Consider the following 16,758-nt stretch of genomic DNA (forward strand, 5'->3'; position numbering starts at 1 on the left):
TTTCCCCCTAACAAGAGCTTAGAGGTAAGGCCAAGTTTTATTGAAAGTACTTTCCAAAGAGGAAGGGGCAGAAGTCCAGATGACTGGGCGGACGTTTAGGGGACAGCTAGCTCACAACAGAGTTTAATTTACAAGTTTAATTCCCTTCCCCAAAGGGAAGTGGCAAGGAACTAAGGGCGGAGCTAAGCAGCCATTGTCTCTGTTTGTAAATAAAAACCAGAGATGCTAGTGGGGTCGGGCACACTTGGCTCTACTCTTGGCCCGGCAGGTTCGGTCTTGGTGGGTCATTTGGGACTGCAGGTCGGTGGAACGGGTAGGACACATCTAGGAATTTCTCTCTCTCTTCTCTCCCTGAGTTGTACATTTCCTCATTCCCCGTCCCTTGTACATAAATCTTTTGTTAACCTTTAAAAAAAAAGCTTAATCTCATTGTAACTTTATTTTTATTTATTTATGGTTTAAAAAGGAAAGGGAGGGCCGCTGGCACAGACACCAGCGGGCAGCGGGGTCAAGAGGCCTGCGGAGACACAGCGGGCAGCCCTCGGGGCGGGCGGCCCGAAACGCATCACCGCTCCTGGGCAGTCCCCTTCCTCCTCACTGCCTCAAACCTAGTCCTACATTTGGGGCACAATTCCCGCTGCCCGCCCCCCCGGGCTCCATCCGCTCATTCCTGCCGGGTTTTGGCCCCGTCCCGCCCCACCGGGCGCGGCTGGTCCTCAAGGGCCGCGCGTCCAGGGAACATCTTGGCGTGTGCGCGGCTGCGCGGAGGGCAGAGCGGTGGGGGAGCGGGGGGCGCGGCAGGGGTGCGGGGATGAGGGGTGGGGGTCGGCCGGTGAACGGGGGGCCGCGGGGCGCGGCAGGTGCGGGGAGCGGCAGGTGTGGGGTGCGGCAGGTGAGGGCCGCGCGGCCGCGGCACCGGCGCTCCGGGGGCGGAAGTGCCGGGCGGGGCCTCGCAGTCACTTCCGGCCCCGCCGAGCGCGGGGTCGGCGCAGGCGCACTCGCTGCTGGCGGCCCCGCCCCTTCCTGCGGGCCCCGCCCCTCGGGCCGGACCGCCCCAGGTGTGCGGCTCGGGCGGGGCGTGGCGGCGAGTGGCAGGTGCGGCCGCGGAGGCGCGCCCACCGGCCCAGGGGCGCCGAGCTCGCGAAGGCCAGGGCGGCGCGGACCCCGGGAGCCCCAAGCCCGGGAGGAGGCAGCCCGGGAAGGGAGGCGGGTGAAGGGGGCCGGGACGGGCCGAAGTGGGGGCCTGGCCAGGGCTGTTGGAAGGATGAGGACCAGAGGCGCGCCCAGAAGCCTGGACGGAGGTGCCGAGCACGACAGGCTCTGGCTGCGTCGCTTCAGCTCCAGCCACCCACCTACCCACTCCTCCCGCGTCCTCCCGGCTGAGGGGCTGCGCAGCTGCCCCGGGCACCAGCTTGGCTCTGGAGGCGGACCGCGGCCTCGCCCCGCCCCTCCCCTCCGCGAGCCTGGTCCACCCGGGCAGGGGACGCCCAGCGCGGGCCCGCCGGCCCGGCGCCCCCCTCCCCGCCCCTCCCGCGTCCTGGGGGCCCCGCCCAGCATCCGGCCCCTCCCAAGACCCCGCCTGTCTGGCCACGCCCCTCAAGGCCCGCCCCCTGCACGGCCCACCTGCCGCAGGTTCCGAGAGGGTTTTCGAGGGTTTTCGCGCGACACCCCCCTCCCCGGCGGGGACTGTGGCCACAGGCCGCTGACCAGCGACGTCCACGAGCGACGGTACTCGAGGCGCCAGGAGCTGCCCAGGGCTAATGTCCGTCCTTTGGCCGCCCTCCACTTACCCCTTAGGCCCTGGAAGTTGGCGGGTGACTTCATGAGACCGACTGGTTCTGAGTATGGGTCCCCTCGGCTGACGGTGTCCTGGGGCAGCCCCAGCAGCCCTTCGAATCCCGCGCCCCCCACCCCCGCATGGCAGCTGTCCTGGGGCTTCCGGCAGCCCAGGTGAGTCCGCCTTCCTCCTGGCCCCGCCCCATCTGTGCAGGTGTCCACCAATGTGCAGGTATCACCTCCGGAGCAGCAAGCCGAGCAGTTGGAAAGGCCGTGGAGGCCTCGCGCCCAAAGAAAGGGTTCTGGGACTCGACTCACCCCTTCCCCAGCAAGAGGAGTGCTGGGGCTGACACGGTCCCGAGGCGGAGGGTGTCCCCAAGGCACAGGTGTGTGGCCCTGGGGCAGCGGCCTTGTGTCCGGCAGGAGGCGGCGACGCTGACCTTCCAGGACGTGGCTGTGTACTTTTCACAAGCAGAGTGGTGGCGGCTGGGCCCTGACCAGTGGGCTCTGTACAGGGACCGTGATGCTGGAGAACTTTGAGCATGTGGCCTCACTGGGTGAGACCCCCAACTTGACCGAGCCTTGGGGGATGGGCATGGGCGGGAAGGGGCAGGGGCTGCAGCTGTCAGCCTCGGAGCCCAAAAGAGACTTGGCCCAGGTCCCTGGCCTGGCCTGCCCACTCCCTATGGGAGCTCCACCTGGTCCCAGCTCCCGATCCATTCCCCGCCTGCCACAGGCCTCTGTGTCCAGTGAGGGGACCCTCCTTCAGGGCTGGCTCTGGGCCACCTCTCCCCTCATCTGGGCACACCTGCTGAGGGGGCTCCCAGCCCCTGCACATCCCACCAGCCCCCAGGCGCACACCAGCTCACCCCAAGTTCTCACCGGGACAGGACTCCCTATTCCTAAGCCAGAGCTGATCTCCCAGCTAGAGCAAGGCCAGGTGCTGTGGGCCAGGGGCCTCGGGACAGCCAAGGAGCCAGAGGCCTCCAGGAGCATCAGGGCAGGTAAGAGAGGTGGGGGGCTGCTGCGTGGGAAGGGTGGGGGGAGCTCCTGGCGTGGCCCCAGGCTGGGGCGCCCGCCGGAGGACCTGGACTGGACATGCTTTCACACGTACCCTGAAAGGCTCTTGCTGGTTTGTGTGATGTGTGTTGACAGGCAACTGTTCTCAGGGAGGCTTCCTCTGTGCTCAGTCCTGAATCACTGTCTCGCCCCTTAAGTCAGTGTCTCCTTACTCCCTCTTGAGACGGTGCTGTTGGCCCTGCCAGCCCACTAGGAAGTAGACTGTCCTTTTCTGTTCTTTCTTTTTTTTTTAGATTTATTTATTTATAAGATTTATTTATTTATTTATGCATACAAGAGTTGGGGCACAGGCCAGAGATGCGAGGGATGAGAGAATTCACCAGAGACAGAGCGGGGAACAGAATAGGCAGACTGACTGAAATACACTGCTGAGGGGAGCAGTGGGCAAGACAGGAGAGGTCTGCTGCGCCATGTGGGTTGCTCCCTGGCCAGCCGGGGATCGAACTCATGCTGCAGAGGCTTCGGATTGCTTCATAGCACTTAACCCATTGCACCACCAGGGAGGCCCCAGATTTACTTATTTTTATACAAGAGCTGGGGTACAGGCCAGGGGCATGGGAGGGTGAGAGGATTCACCAGAGACAGGTGGGGAGCAGAACAGGCGGAGGGACCGAAAGCACTGCTGAGGGGAGCAGCGGGCGAGGCAGGAGGGGTCTGCCGCACCATGTGGTATCTCCCTGGCTGGCTGGAAATCACACCCGCCCTACAGAGGCTGCGGACAGCTTCACAGCGCTGCACTTAACCCGCTGCGCCACTGGGGAGCCCTAGACTGTCCTTTTCTGTCCCACCGTGCCCGGTGGTCAGCACAGTGCTGCCTTTGCAGTGTGGGCAGCTCTGCGCACCCACTGCCTCCCAGCGTGGAGACAGTTGCTGGCCTTGTTCTCCCTCCCCCGTCCCTCCTGTTTCTGGCCTATTGTCTTGTTTCTCCCTGCAAAGCATAAATGCCCCCGCCTTTGTCGGCTGGGGCCTGCAGTTAGTGCAGAGCTGTTTACGCCGGGCCCTTGCCAGACATTCTCCCATCTCCCGCTCGGCCAGTCAGTCTTCCAGTCATTTAGTTAGAAAGACTCTTTCTGAGTGGATTACTGGGCGCAGTGTGCCCCGCGCCCGGACGGTTCACACCGGTTGTGTGAGTCAGTGCATTTCCTGAAGGGAGAGAGTGTTGGCCGGTGCTTCTCACAGGCGTTTGGGGGGACACATCTTCCCCTGAAGCCCCGACTTAGACGCCTCCACGGAAGTCATGTGTTGTGTTTTCATCACTGAGTTCAAAATATGACCTACTTTTTCCTGTGATTTCTTCTTTAACCTCATGATTATTTAGACGTGTTCAATCCCCAAATGGTCGATGCTTTCCTATTTATCTTACGGTTACTAATTTGTAATTTAATTCTACTGCGGTCAAGAGCACAGTCTGATTTCGTCCTTTGGCACTTACCCGCCGCTGGTGCGCCGGCCTCTGCCTCAGGGAGGCCTTTCCCGGCCCACTCGGCTGCTGGGAAGGGTGCGCCCGTGGGTGCCGCTGCCTCCCTTCGTCTCCCCCGCCCGCGGCGCCTCGTGGGCATTTACGGGCTGATCGCGGCGCTTGCGAGCCTGGAAGCTGCTGCCCAGGCAGGCAGCCCCAGCCCGGCCGCCCCGTCCACCCCGTGCCCGCGGAGCCTCGGGCCGGCCGGCCTCCCCTGACGCCCCCTAGCCTGGGCCTGGCCGGGCCGCGTGGTCACCGGCGGCTGCGAAGCCGGGCGGCTTTGTGGGTGTCTCCTGGCCTCTACACCCGCCTGCTCGGTGCCCCCTGGGCCCCTGGAGCTTTATTTATTCGGGCTGTTTAGGTCCTGTTTGGAATTCCGCGCAGCTTTCCCGGTTGCCCTCGAGGCCCCGACCCGGGCCGGGCGCTGCGCCCTCGCGCCCCTCCCCGTAGGTGCGCGTGTCCGTGGGGCTTGGGCGGGGCGGGATGCGGCCGGGGTGCCCCGCCGGTACCCCCCCCCCCCCCGCGCCCCGCCCGCCTCCCGCTGCCCCCACATCGCGCGCATTTCCGTCTTCGGTCAAACGCGGGAGACTCGACTGGCCGTGGTCCCCGCACACCCGGCCGGCCCGGCGGCCCGGCTCCCGCGGGCCCTGCGCGGCGTCGGGCGGCCTCTGCCTCCGCGCCCTGAACACGCCCCGGCCCCCGCGGAGAGCCCCGTCCAGGCCCCGCCGTGGGGCTGCCCGGAAAGCGCTCCCTGCGGCGCGCAGATGCCCGCGGGCTCTCTGCTGTGCGTGCCATCCCCTGCAGAGAACCCCCGCTTCTCCGAGATTGTCATGTTTTATTTCACTTCATTGCGGGTAAGTAAAATAGTCGCTTTATTTACTTTTAAAACATTTATTTTATTTTATTTATTTGTTTGTTTGTTTGTTTGTTTGTTTTATACATGCACTGGGTGCAGTCAGAAGCGCGGGAGGGTGAGAGAATTCATCAGAGCCAGAGCGGGGAGCAGAGCAGGCAGAAGGACCGAAGGACACCGCTGAGGGGAGCAGCGGGCGGCAGGAGAGGTCTGCGCGCCATGGGGGACCCTCCTCTGGTGGCCGGGGAGCAGCCGGGGATCGAACCGGCGCCGCAGAGGCTGTGGGCAGCTTCGCAACCCAGCGCTCAACCGCTGCGCCACCGGGGAGGCCCCTAAAACATTTATTTTATTTGTTTATGCACACAAGAGCTGGGGTGCAGGCCAGCGGTGGGGGAGTAAGGACACCCCAGAGACAGAGCGGGGGGCAGAGCAGGCGGGCCCACTGACACACACCGCGGAGGGGACACGGTGGGGGGGGATGTCTGCTGCGCTGTGTCCTGGCCGGGGTGGCCTCAGGCCGCAGCGGCTGGGACAGCCTCATGGTGCTGACACTGACCCCTGCGCCCCCAGGGTGGCCCCAGAATAATAGTCACTTTAAAATCCTTGCCCAGGGCCTCCCCGGGGGCGCAGCGGTTGAGCGCTGGGTTGCGAAGCTGCCCGCGGCCTGTGCGGCGCCGGTTCGATCCCCGGCTGCTCCCCGGCCACCGGAGGAGGGTCCCACATGGCGCGCAGACCTCTCCTGCCGCCGCTGCTCCCCTCAGCAGTGTACTTCGGTCCTTCTGCCTGCTCTGCTCCCCGCTCTGGCTCTGGTGAATTCTCTCGCCCTCCCGCGCTTCTGACTGTACCCAGTGCTTGTATAAACAAATAAAACATGCCTCTATTAAAAAAAATCTAAAAAAAAATAAAAATAAAAAAAATAAAATAAAATCCTTGCCCATTAGTGGCAACACCTGGCTGCTGTCAGGGTCTGCCTGGGCTGGTTTCCCATGGCAGCGTTGCCCGCGTGGGGTCCTCCCACGGGAGGGCCTGCTGGGTGTCCGCTGGGGGCGCGCTCTGTCTTCAGCAGCAGCTTCCTGTGCTGGGCTGACCGAGACTCCTGGGCTGGCCTCTTGTTCCCCGGGGCCTGAGTCAGGGGTCATGGTTTGGAAAGAGCGTGGTTCTCCCCTCGCTGACCCCTCCCCGGAGCCCCGCATCATCCTCAGCATTCACAGACCCTGCTTCTCGCTTCTGGACCTCCAGCCCCAAGTGCTGTGGTTTCCCGCGGTGTTCCTGCCTCTGCTATGGCAAGACGGCTCAGCCCCAGGCTGGGAGCGGGGAGCTGCGCCCGCAGCAACCCTCGGCACCCCACCCCAGGGCTGTCCCCTCCTCCCTCCCCTGTCAGCCCTTTTGCTGCCATTCGCCTAGCTGCGTCTGCCCTGGGGGCTTCCTTGATGGCTTCCGTCTGCAGGCTCAGCTCCACCTGACACCTTGCATCCCCCGCGGCCCGGCCTCCCGACACGGCCCCTTCCCTCCGTCCCCCTCGCTCTTCCTCCCGGAGACAGAGACTCGGAACTAAGCATTGTCCTCCCAGACCAGACCGCTGTGACCGTCCAGGCCGATGTTGATTTTCTGGGCTGGGAGGGAGAAGAACTGGAGCCTCTCTCCTCTGTGGCCAATCGCTGCGTGGCCTTGGGCGAGCCAGGACGTCTCCTCTGGGTGTCCCACCATTGTCCACGCGCATGTCATCTGGTAGCCAGTGTCTTAGCTGTTTTTTACTGGGGTGCCCCTAACATCTGCCAGCACCCCTGTGCTCTCAGGGAGAGCTGCTGTCACCCCTAGTGTTGTCACCTGGTATCTGCTTTGAGCTGCACTTGGACCTTCCACTCAGTCTGCTGCAATGAGCTGCCCTTTTTTTTTTTTTTTTTTTAATTGAGACCCGTCAAACACACACAGGTCACGGGTCCTGGGGACTGGTCCTCATTCCCTCCCGAACACCCCATGGGGAAGCTTTTCAAGCACCTGCTTCTGCCTTTGATATCTCACTGTGCTGGGTTTTCACGTCTCCTGGCCTCCACCTCCTCCTGTCGGACTAGGAATCCACTTTGCTGTTTCCAACATACACTACAGATAGTCAGTTTACTTCTCTATCTTTTTTTTTTTATAATCCAGAGCTCTTTTATTTCTTTTTGCACAGCTCTCATGCCATGAATTCATAGGGAATGGGTTCCAGCAGCTGAGGCTCCTTCCCATCGGTTCTCGCAAAGTGTGCTTCTCTAGTGGAGCAGGCTGGCGCTTCGGCTGAACCCAAGTACCCTTTCCTTTGGCTTCCTTTTTCTTCTGATCATTTTCTTTCACACATTTCAGGAGGCCTTGTCTGGTCTTAGAGTGCTTAATGTGCTCAAAACGAACATGAATTCTCTTTGCAAGAATCTTGCCCTTAACTTGCTTGTTTACAACAATGCCAACTGCATGCTGGGTAACATTATAGACTCTTCCAGCTTTGCCATGGTAACATTTGTGGAGCATTTGAACAGTGCCCATCCCCTTGATGTCTACAATATCACCTTTCTTGTAGATTTGCATGTATGTGGCCAAAGGAACAACTCCATGTTTTCTAAAAGGCCTAGAGAACATATAGCAGGTCCCTCTTCTCTTTCCCTTTGTGTTGGTCATTTTGGCGACTTACTGGAAGATAGCGGTTCTGGCCGAAAGGCAGATAGTCAGTTTACTTCTGTAAGTACATGTATACCTGTAGCTTAAACTTTTGACCACCTCTGGGGCCTCCCCGGTGGCGCAGAGGTTGAGCGCTGGGTTCCGAAGCTGCCCGCAGCCTCTGCAGCGCCGGTTCGATCCCCGGCTGCTCCCCGGCCACCAGAGGAGGGTCCCACATGGCGCACAGACCTCTCTTGCCGCCCGCTGCTCCCCTCAGCAGTGTACTTCGGTCCTTCTGCCTGCTCTGCTCCCCGCTCTGGCTCTGGTGAATTCTCTCACCCTCCCGCGCTTCTGACTGTACCCAGTGCTTGTATAAATAAATATTAAAGAAAAAAAAAAAGAGATGTCAAGCATTTAAAAAAAAAAAACAAAAAACTTTTGACCACCTCGTAGTATCAGCCAATATTCACGATGTATTTACAAGTAAATCCGAGTGAGATAAGGGTGCCTTTGTTATTATTAAATCCAGTTTAAGAAATATAAGCAGCGGGCCTCCCCGGTGGCGCAGCGGTTGAGCGCTGGGTTGCGAAGCTACCCGCAGCCTCTGCAGCGCCGGTTCAATCCCCGGCTGCTCCCTGGCCACCGGAGGAGGGTCCCGCATGGCTCCCCTCAGCAGTGTCCTTCGGTCCTTCTGCCTGCTCTGCTCCCCGCTCTGGCTCTGGTGAATTCTCTCACCCTCCCGCGCTTCTGACTGTACCCAGTGCTTGTATGTACAAACAAACAAATAAACAAATAAATAAATAAATCTTTAAAAAAAAAAAAGAAATATAAGCAGTTTTGGGGCCTCCCCAGGAGACTGGGGCTCAGTCTCAGGCGGTCACCACTGCGGCCTGAGTAAGACCCTGGACAGGGAGCAGCCCACAGGGCGCAGCAGACCTCTCCTGCCTCCCCACTGCTCCCCTCAGCAGGGTGTCTCACTGGATCCACCTGTTCTGCTCCCCACTCGGTCTCTGGAGAGTCCTCTCACTCCCGCACCTTTGCCTTGCACCCCAGTTCTTCTACGCAACGATAAATAAATACATATAAATATAAAAAAGTGCCTCCAAAAAAAGTTTAGGGGGGAAAAAAGACGTATAAGCAGTTTTAATGGTTTGACAGTGAAAGGCCTGTGGCAGTGGCGCTGTCACCACAGGCAGAATAATTAAAGTCACTTTTAAGGACATTTAGTTTTCCATAAAGACTTTTTTTTTTTATTTAAATCTGGTGTTTTGGGCAATGACCTTTTAAACTAGAGAAATGTATATTTTCTCACCTCCTTGTACTGGTACTTTTTATTTCATATCAAAAAATGCAAATTTTATTTCACCTGTCCTAGGAAAGTGTGGCATGGATGGACGTGCAGTTGCCCGACTCAGCCTGCCAAGCAGTGGCCAGAGGGCGCCTGCTGGGGGCCCCGCTGGAATGTAGCTTCCTCTGGGCCACCCTCTGCACCCCGCGGCTGCCTTCCAGAGCCTAGCCTTCCCTCCCGCTGCTCCTCCCACCGACCTGCTCTTGGGTCTTTGCATTTCCACATTCATTATCGAATCAGTGACTCAAAAGAAAAAAAAGCTGGATTTTTGATTGGGGTGACAGTAAATTTTCAGGAGTAATGGAAATCTCTGTAGCCTGATGACCCCAGTCTGTGGTGTCGTGGGCCTTTGTCTGTCTGTGTCTTCGCAGCTGCACTCAGTGATGGACTGTGACGCTCTGTGAGCAGATTGGCTTTATTCCTGCGTGCTTGATATTTTTTATTCATGTGCCATCTCTCTCTCTCTCTCTCTCTCTCTCTCTCTCTCTCTCTCTCTCTCTCTCACACACACACACACACACTCTTCTGCTTTATAGACAGGGCAACATATTAATTTTTTGTATAAAAATAATTTTTCTTGCTACTCAACGTACATACATAAAAGCACACAACTTCTGACTGTATTCCACACATCAGAGCCGGCCGCGCAGCCAGCACCAGGATGAGAAACTAATCATTTCAGTGACGCAGAAGCCCCCTATGCTCTTCCAGGCCCCTCTGCCCCCAAAACATGAAGTTTTGACTGATTTGGGGATTTAGTAACTGCAGTCACACAGCACACATCCTTCTGTGTCCAGTCTCTTTCACTCAAAAGCATGTCTGTGGCCTCTGTGACCCCTGCTGGTCAGCGCTGGCCCACAGTGACCCACCTGCTCCGCTGCCAGTGGGTCTGGGAAGTTTCCTATTTGGGCTTAAGTGATAACTTGTAATTTTCTAGCTATTTCTATTTTCTCTGCATATAAATGTAACCTATTTTTTAATCAGCAAACTTGATAAACTTTTACAAATTTCCTGCAAGTGAAGATTCAATTTCTTCCTTTCCGACCTTCGTGCACCACGGTTCTTTCTGGGCTCGGCGGCGGCACAGCAGGCGCGGCCAAGGGGACAGTGCACCCTTGGGCCATGCTCCCGCCCCAAGGTCGGTGTTTGCTGCAGGTGTTTTGAGCACAGCTCGAGCACAGTTCTGGCCCTAGTTCTCTGAGAGTTTGGGGCATTCTTAATCAGAAATTGGTGTTGAACTTTATCAAAAGTTCCTTCTGTATCATTCCCTGCCCTTTTCTTTAAGTGGGCGAGTCACAGAAATTCTTCTACTGATACGTTAACCTTGCGCTGCTGGGATTAACACAGCTTGTCGCCTTGCTGCACATCACTGGCGTTGGTTTGTGTGTTTTATTTGAGATTTTTGCATCTATAATTGTGAGAGATTGGTCTGAAGTTGTCCCTTTCATATCGTTGTTGTCAAGTTTTGGCATCAAAGTTCACTGACCACACCAAGGCCTTGGGGCCGCTACCATCTCTATATTCTAGATGTAAATGATCAAGAAGAAGAGAGGAAGGAAGCAAATAACCCAAATGAGAAAGGAGCCACCAACATACACACCACAGACATAAAATAAAAAGACGTCTGAACATATTTATTCCAAAAATTTGAATATTGAGATAAAATGTATAGCCTAGAAAAATGTGGTCTGTCAAAACTGACATTGACGTAACTACATAATCCTATCACGTGTTAAAGAATTTGACTCAGCAATAAAAACCCTTGTTGGAGAAAATACCAAACGTATGTGGCTTCATCGATTGCGCTAAAGAAACGTGTACGTGGGCGACTCTGCCCGCTTGTGCCTGCGCGAGCATCTCCTCCTGCCTTCCCTTTGTCTGACACGCCCTCCCCTCTGGGGTTTGTATATATAAAAGATGCCTGTATCCACGAAGAAACAGCACCTATTTCACATAGCCATTGTCAATAAAATTTGATTTATGTTAGACATACAATTCGAGAACATGATTTTTGTTACTTTATAATAGGCCATGGATTTTCAAATGTATATCTTTCTATTGTATAATTTTAATCACAGAACGGTCTTCCAGCATATAAATGGTTTATGACTGGTTTAAACAGTCCCTCTTTTTTTGGTATTTGGGCTGTTTCTACTTCCTCACAGTTGGGTGGAGCTCCACTGCGGCCCTGGTGCCAGCAGGTCTTCCCGCCCTCGACCACCCACTTCCCGCAAGTGCCATTTTGGGAACAAAGGAGGTGTAGTATAGCCATTATTTTGGTGCTGTTTCCAACTTTCTCTTTAAAAAGCCATATTTACAGGGCCTCCCTAGTGGCGCAGCAGGTTGAGTGCCGTGCTGTGAAGCTGTCCGCAGCATCGGCAGTGAGGGTTCCATCCCGGCTGTGCCGGCGAGAATCCCACACGGTGCGCAGACCTCTCCTGTCGTGCCCACTGCTCCCTTCAGCAGTGTATTTCTCTTGTCTGCCTGTTCCGCTCTCTGCCTGTTCTGCTCCCTGCTCTGTCTCTGGTCAATCCTCCCGCGCCTCTGGCCTGTACCCCAGCTCTTGTATAAAAATAAATAAATCTTTAAAAAAAATTTAAAAATAAAAAGCCACATTTACAGTCCCATACCATTTCTCATCAGTATGTCTGACAAAGCGCCACATTTCTTGAGCTTCTGGAAGTGCCTTCACGACCTCCCAGCCCCAGCCCCACTCACGGCTCATGCTCTGGCTCTAATCTAAGTGAGGCTGTTCTAGTTCTTAGACTTGTTTGAAAACCTCGCTTCCTCCCAGCTCTCTTCTGAGCATGGAACTGACTTGGATTCTAGGATAGATGCTCATGTTTCCACATAATTGCCATGGTGGATGGTTTGCCAGGCTTATTCGAACATGTTATCTGTCCACTGACTAGAATGTAAGCTCCATGGGGTCAGAGGCTATTTTGTGCCATACTTAGAACATTCCTGATCTTCTAACTATTTGTTGAATGGATTAATAGTCCAATTTAATGGATGAAAAGTCATAATTTGTTTTAATTTCCATTTATTTGATTACTAAAGACATTTCCTGCTGATTGAGCATCTTCCCAGTTCTTCTTGCCACCTGCTTTTCCACTGGATAACAGTGGAACAGTCAGAGCTTCTAACACGTGGATATTATCAGTGGTGGATAGTTTTCTCCAATAACTCCTTTATGTTTTGTATAACAGATTTTGAGATTGGGACTGAGAAGGAGCTATGCTTTCTAAACCAGAAATGTTCTGAAGAAGTAAAACCCAAAGAACTGATATCAAGGAGATTCTTGAGTGGTAACCTACAGGCATCTGAGATACAGGAAGCTTGGTGCAGTGAAGGTAAAGTGGAAGGGAATCAGGAAGATTCTGCCGGGCAGAATTTGAAGAAGCCCCATCTTTACAAAAGAGCTTTTAGGAAAGAAACTCTACTGTGTAGGGAAAGATCTCCAGTAGAAAGAATCCACAAGTGTGGTGTTTTTGATACAAACTTGAATCTGAACCAAAATGTCATTAGATTTCAAAGAAATAAAACAGAACAGAGAGCCTTTAAATGTGACATATGCAACAAAACCTTCAAATATAATTCAGACCTGAATAGGCATCAGAGAAGCCACAATGGGGAGAAGCCCTATGAGTGTGCACAGTGTGGGCGGGCCTTTGTCCGCAGCTCAAACCTTATCCTGCACCATCGAGTTCACACCGGAAATAAACCTTATAAATGTAATGAATGTGGGAAGACTTTTGGTCTCAATTCCCACCTCCTTCTCCATCAGAGAATCCATACCGGAGAAAAACCTTTCGGGTGTAGCGAGTGTGGGAAGGCTTTCAGTCGAAGCTCAACACTTATTCAACACCGTATAATTCACACAGGAGAGAGACCTTACAAATGTAATGAATGTGGGAAAGCCTTTAGCCAGAGTCCACAGTTAACACAGCATCAGAGGATTCACACTGGCGAGAGACCCCATGCGTGTAGCCAGTGTGGGAAGGCCTTCAGTAGGAGCTCAAGCCTTATTCAACATCAGAGGATCCACACTGGGGAGAAGCCCCATAAATGTAGCCAGTGTGGGAAGGCCTTCAGTCAGAGTTCCAGTCTTTTTCTCCACCACAGAGTTCACACCGGAGAGAAGCCCTACGTATGCCATGAATGTGGCAGAGCCTTTGGTTTTAACTCTCATCTTACTGAGCACATGAGGATTCACACTGGAGAAAAACCTTATGTCTGTAATGAGTGTGGCAAAACCTTCAGCCGGAGTTCAACTCTTGTTCAGCATCGAAGAGTACACACTGGGGAGAAACCCTATCCGTGCATTGAATGTGGGAAAGCCTTCAGTCAGAGCTCACAACTCACCCTACACCAGAGGGTTCACACTGGGGAGAAACCCTATGAATGTGGTGATTGTGGGAAGGCCTTCAGCCGGCGGTCAACCCTCACTCAACACCAGAGAATCCATACTGGGGAGAACCCACCAGTGTGTAGAAAAGTGAACCCCGAGTGCAGAGACTGCAGCCCAGCCTTGGTTGGCTGCCCCAGCCTGAGGCCACACAGGCAGATCCACACGGGAGGGAAACGCTCTGTGTGCGAACAGCCGGGCGGAGTCTCTGGCCACAGTGAAAACCTGGTTTTGCGTTGGACGATTCACGCCAGGGAGCCAGCCTTTGGAAGCAACCAACGTGGAAAACTTTTCGGTCACATCTCCCCACTTCCTGAACATCAGGAGAGTCACGCTTGGGGGACGCTCTGTAAATATCACGAATGTGGAAAAGCCTTCGGTCGGGATTCGCCCCTCATTGGACACGGAGTGACTCAGGCTGGTCAGAGACTCCACGGTCGCGGTGTGTGTGGGAAAGGCTTCAGCCCGAGCTGGCCGTTCTCCCTGCCCCAGCAAACCCACTCGGAGAGAAACCCCCTGGGAATGATGAACCTGAAAGATACTTTATTGACATAAAAACATTTTCCCAAGAAAGACATTTTTAACGTGATAAATGTGGGAAAGAATTTGGCAATTGTTCTTGTATGCATAAATAAAAAAATATTTAAAAATAAAACTCAAGACAGAACACACATCAGGTCTAAATCGATGTGCTACGGAGGTGAGAACGCTGCCTTGCAGGAGACAAACTGCCACCCTTGGCTCCCCTCCCGCACCGTTGGCCTCAGACAGGGGCCGGCACCGGCTGCCCTTCCCCCCTGCCCTGAACTCCTGGCCGGTTTCCACCGTCTCACTCCCGTCAGATCCCCAGTGCCTCCCTCGGCATATCTCCCGCTGCCCGGCCCCCATTCTGATGCCCAGGAGCTCAAAAAATCAGTTTAAATCCTATCTTCAGTCCATTAATTTATAGACTTTCAGCAGTTAATTCATTGTACTTTAATAATCACAGAATCACAGTCAGAATTATTGTTAGAAAGTTAAATGGGGCCTCCCTGGTGGCGCCAGGGGTTAAGCACAGCACTGTGAGGCTGTCCGCAGCCACTGCAGCACGAGTTTGATACCTGGCCAGGGAGTGACCCCCAGGGCGCAGCAGACCTCTCCTGTCTCCCCGCTGCTCCCCTCAGCTGTGGATTTCATCAGTCTGCCAGTTCTGCTCCCCGCTCTATCTCTGGGGAGTCCTCTCACCCCCGCACCTCTGGCCTGCACCCTGGTTCTTCTACACAGAACAAAAACAAAACCATATTTCTCTCTCAGCAGCAAACATGCTCACACACAGAGCAGGCATGCCCAGATGCCCGTGGTGCCCAGGTGGAGGGTGTGTGGCTCCTGACACTGCTTGGCGCTTTCACAACAAGGCACGGGGAGGTGGGTCTGGCCCAGTGGGTGGGCTGCCCTTGGCAGGGGTCACCTCCAGGGGCAGGTGGAAGAGGAGCGCGGCGAGCAGCCTCCAGGTCGTGGGCCTGCTCACAGCCAAGGCGGTGGTGGCGGGCGCCCTCCCGGACCTCCTGGCCCGTGGGGCATCGCCAGCAATGCCGCTGGGACTTCAGCCACGGCTTTGCTAGTTGAGGTGCTAGTGTTGTGGAGTCTCCCCCTAGACACAGCCCCGAGTCTGAATCAGATTTAGAGAAAGGCTTTATGAGCCAGCCGGCGACTGTCCCTCTTGTAGGGAGCAGCCCCGAGCAGGGGGTGACAAGGGTTTTTAAAGCTGAAAACCATATCCGGGAGTTTGCAGGTGCCAAAGCAAGCGAGAGTACAGAAGCAAAACACAGGCAATAGAGCCTTTCACCAGATCCTGGGGGCCCGGTACAAAGGGTCCATACATCTTGTTTTTCTGACAGGAACCCGGACTCTATTGTTTTGGACTGGAATTTTCCCACAGTCCTAACTTGTCCTCCTGAGATGGCTCAAGCTTAGGCCTTGCATGGTCGGCTACATGTCACACTGGCACCAGGGCGGAGTGACTCCCCACAGCCCAGAAGGACAAAGGTCACAGCATGAAGGAACTAAGGTGTCCAGTTCACGTTAAATGTGGACTTGATTTTGCCGATATGCGCCCAAATTCAAGTCACACCTTGGTTCAGCAGGAAGGACCATTCAGGCTCCACCAACCTTGCACGTTCTGTGCTCCCCCCATAAGTGCTGCAGGGAGCTGGGTGTAAGGTCTTCTTCTGCCCCAGCCTGCTGACTCGCACTCAGGCTATTTCTCTCCTCACATCTGGTGTCGGAGCAACTAGCCTGCTCCTGCAGCCGCCAGGCCGAGGGCATCAAAAGATCCAGCAGGGCGGTGGTGGCACAGGCTTTGGGCTGGCTTCCTAAGTTGATAGATCTGCTCCCACTTGCTGGCAGAGTCTTCAGCACGGGCTGGAGGCTGCGGGATCTCTGTCTGACTGAAGCTGAGTCTTTGAATGTTCACCTGGAACCTCCAGGAGGTTGCTCAAAGATAAGGCGGGTCCCCTGGACAGGCCGGGCTCCCCAGAGGCGTCCCCAGAGGTGTCCCCAGAGGCGTCCCCGATCACACTGCAATGAATAAATTCCTCCAAAAGGCAGAAACCAGGTGTCCGCATTTTGAAGGGTGTTTTCCATTTGCAGTGTTCGTGGTGTCCATTTCAGAACAAATTCTGCTTTTTCGTTTTTTCTAGACCTGTAAGACAATTCTGCTGAATGAGCCACCCAAATCTGCTCATGCCAAGCCCGCTGGCCGGCTCAGGGACAGTCCCCTCTGCTCTCTCGCAGCGGGAGATGGCCGCTAGGTCTCCCTCGCCGACCACCGACGCTTCATCGCTGTGAAACTGTGCACCTTGCAGGGAAGTCCGGGCGCTCCCGCGAGCTCTCGGCCCACACCCATCCCAACTGGCCTTCATCTGTGCAGGGCGCCTCGCGGGAGCGCTTGGTCTGGGGGCGCCTCAATTCCCCCGCGTCCCGCCCTCCAGGGCTGCCTCCCTCCTCAGAGGCCAGGGGCCAGGGGCGCGGCGGGGGTCCGCCCAGGAGAGAAGGGGAGGCCAGGGCCCCTCAATCCACCCGCCTCGTGGGGATGCCGCCAGCCCCCGCCCCCAAGCTGCCTGTTGTTTCTGAATAACCCTATTTTTCTGGTGAAATAGCCGCTTTGTTTGAGGTCAGGGCTGAGCGCGGCTCACACACAAGGAGCTACACACAAGGGCTCTGGG

At 55.6% G+C, this 16,758-nt stretch overlaps 1 protein-coding gene across 1 annotated transcript; it reads left to right on the plus strand.

The window, feature by feature from the left end:
• The first annotated feature begins 1,031 nt into the window (after positions 1 to 1,031).
• ZNF251 (zinc finger protein 251) lies at positions 1,032 to 14,217 on the plus strand. The gene is given in 7 exon segments (XM_037530210.2): positions 1,032 to 1,058; positions 1,798 to 1,950; positions 2,200 to 2,295; positions 2,297 to 2,333; positions 2,667 to 2,780; positions 12,357 to 14,051; positions 14,054 to 14,217. Coding segments are annotated over 6 exon segments (2,061 nt in total). The 5' UTR covers positions 1,032 to 1,058; positions 1,798 to 1,917; the 3' UTR covers positions 14,140 to 14,217.
• The last annotated feature ends 2,541 nt before the right edge of the window (positions 14,218 to 16,758 follow it).

The sequence above is a fragment of the Talpa occidentalis genome, unplaced genomic scaffold (genome assembly GCF_014898055.3).
Source record: "Talpa occidentalis isolate TD23 unplaced genomic scaffold, MPIMG_talOcc4v2.1, whole genome shotgun sequence".
Classification (NCBI taxonomy): Eukaryota; Metazoa; Chordata; class Mammalia; order Eulipotyphla; family Talpidae; genus Talpa; species Talpa occidentalis.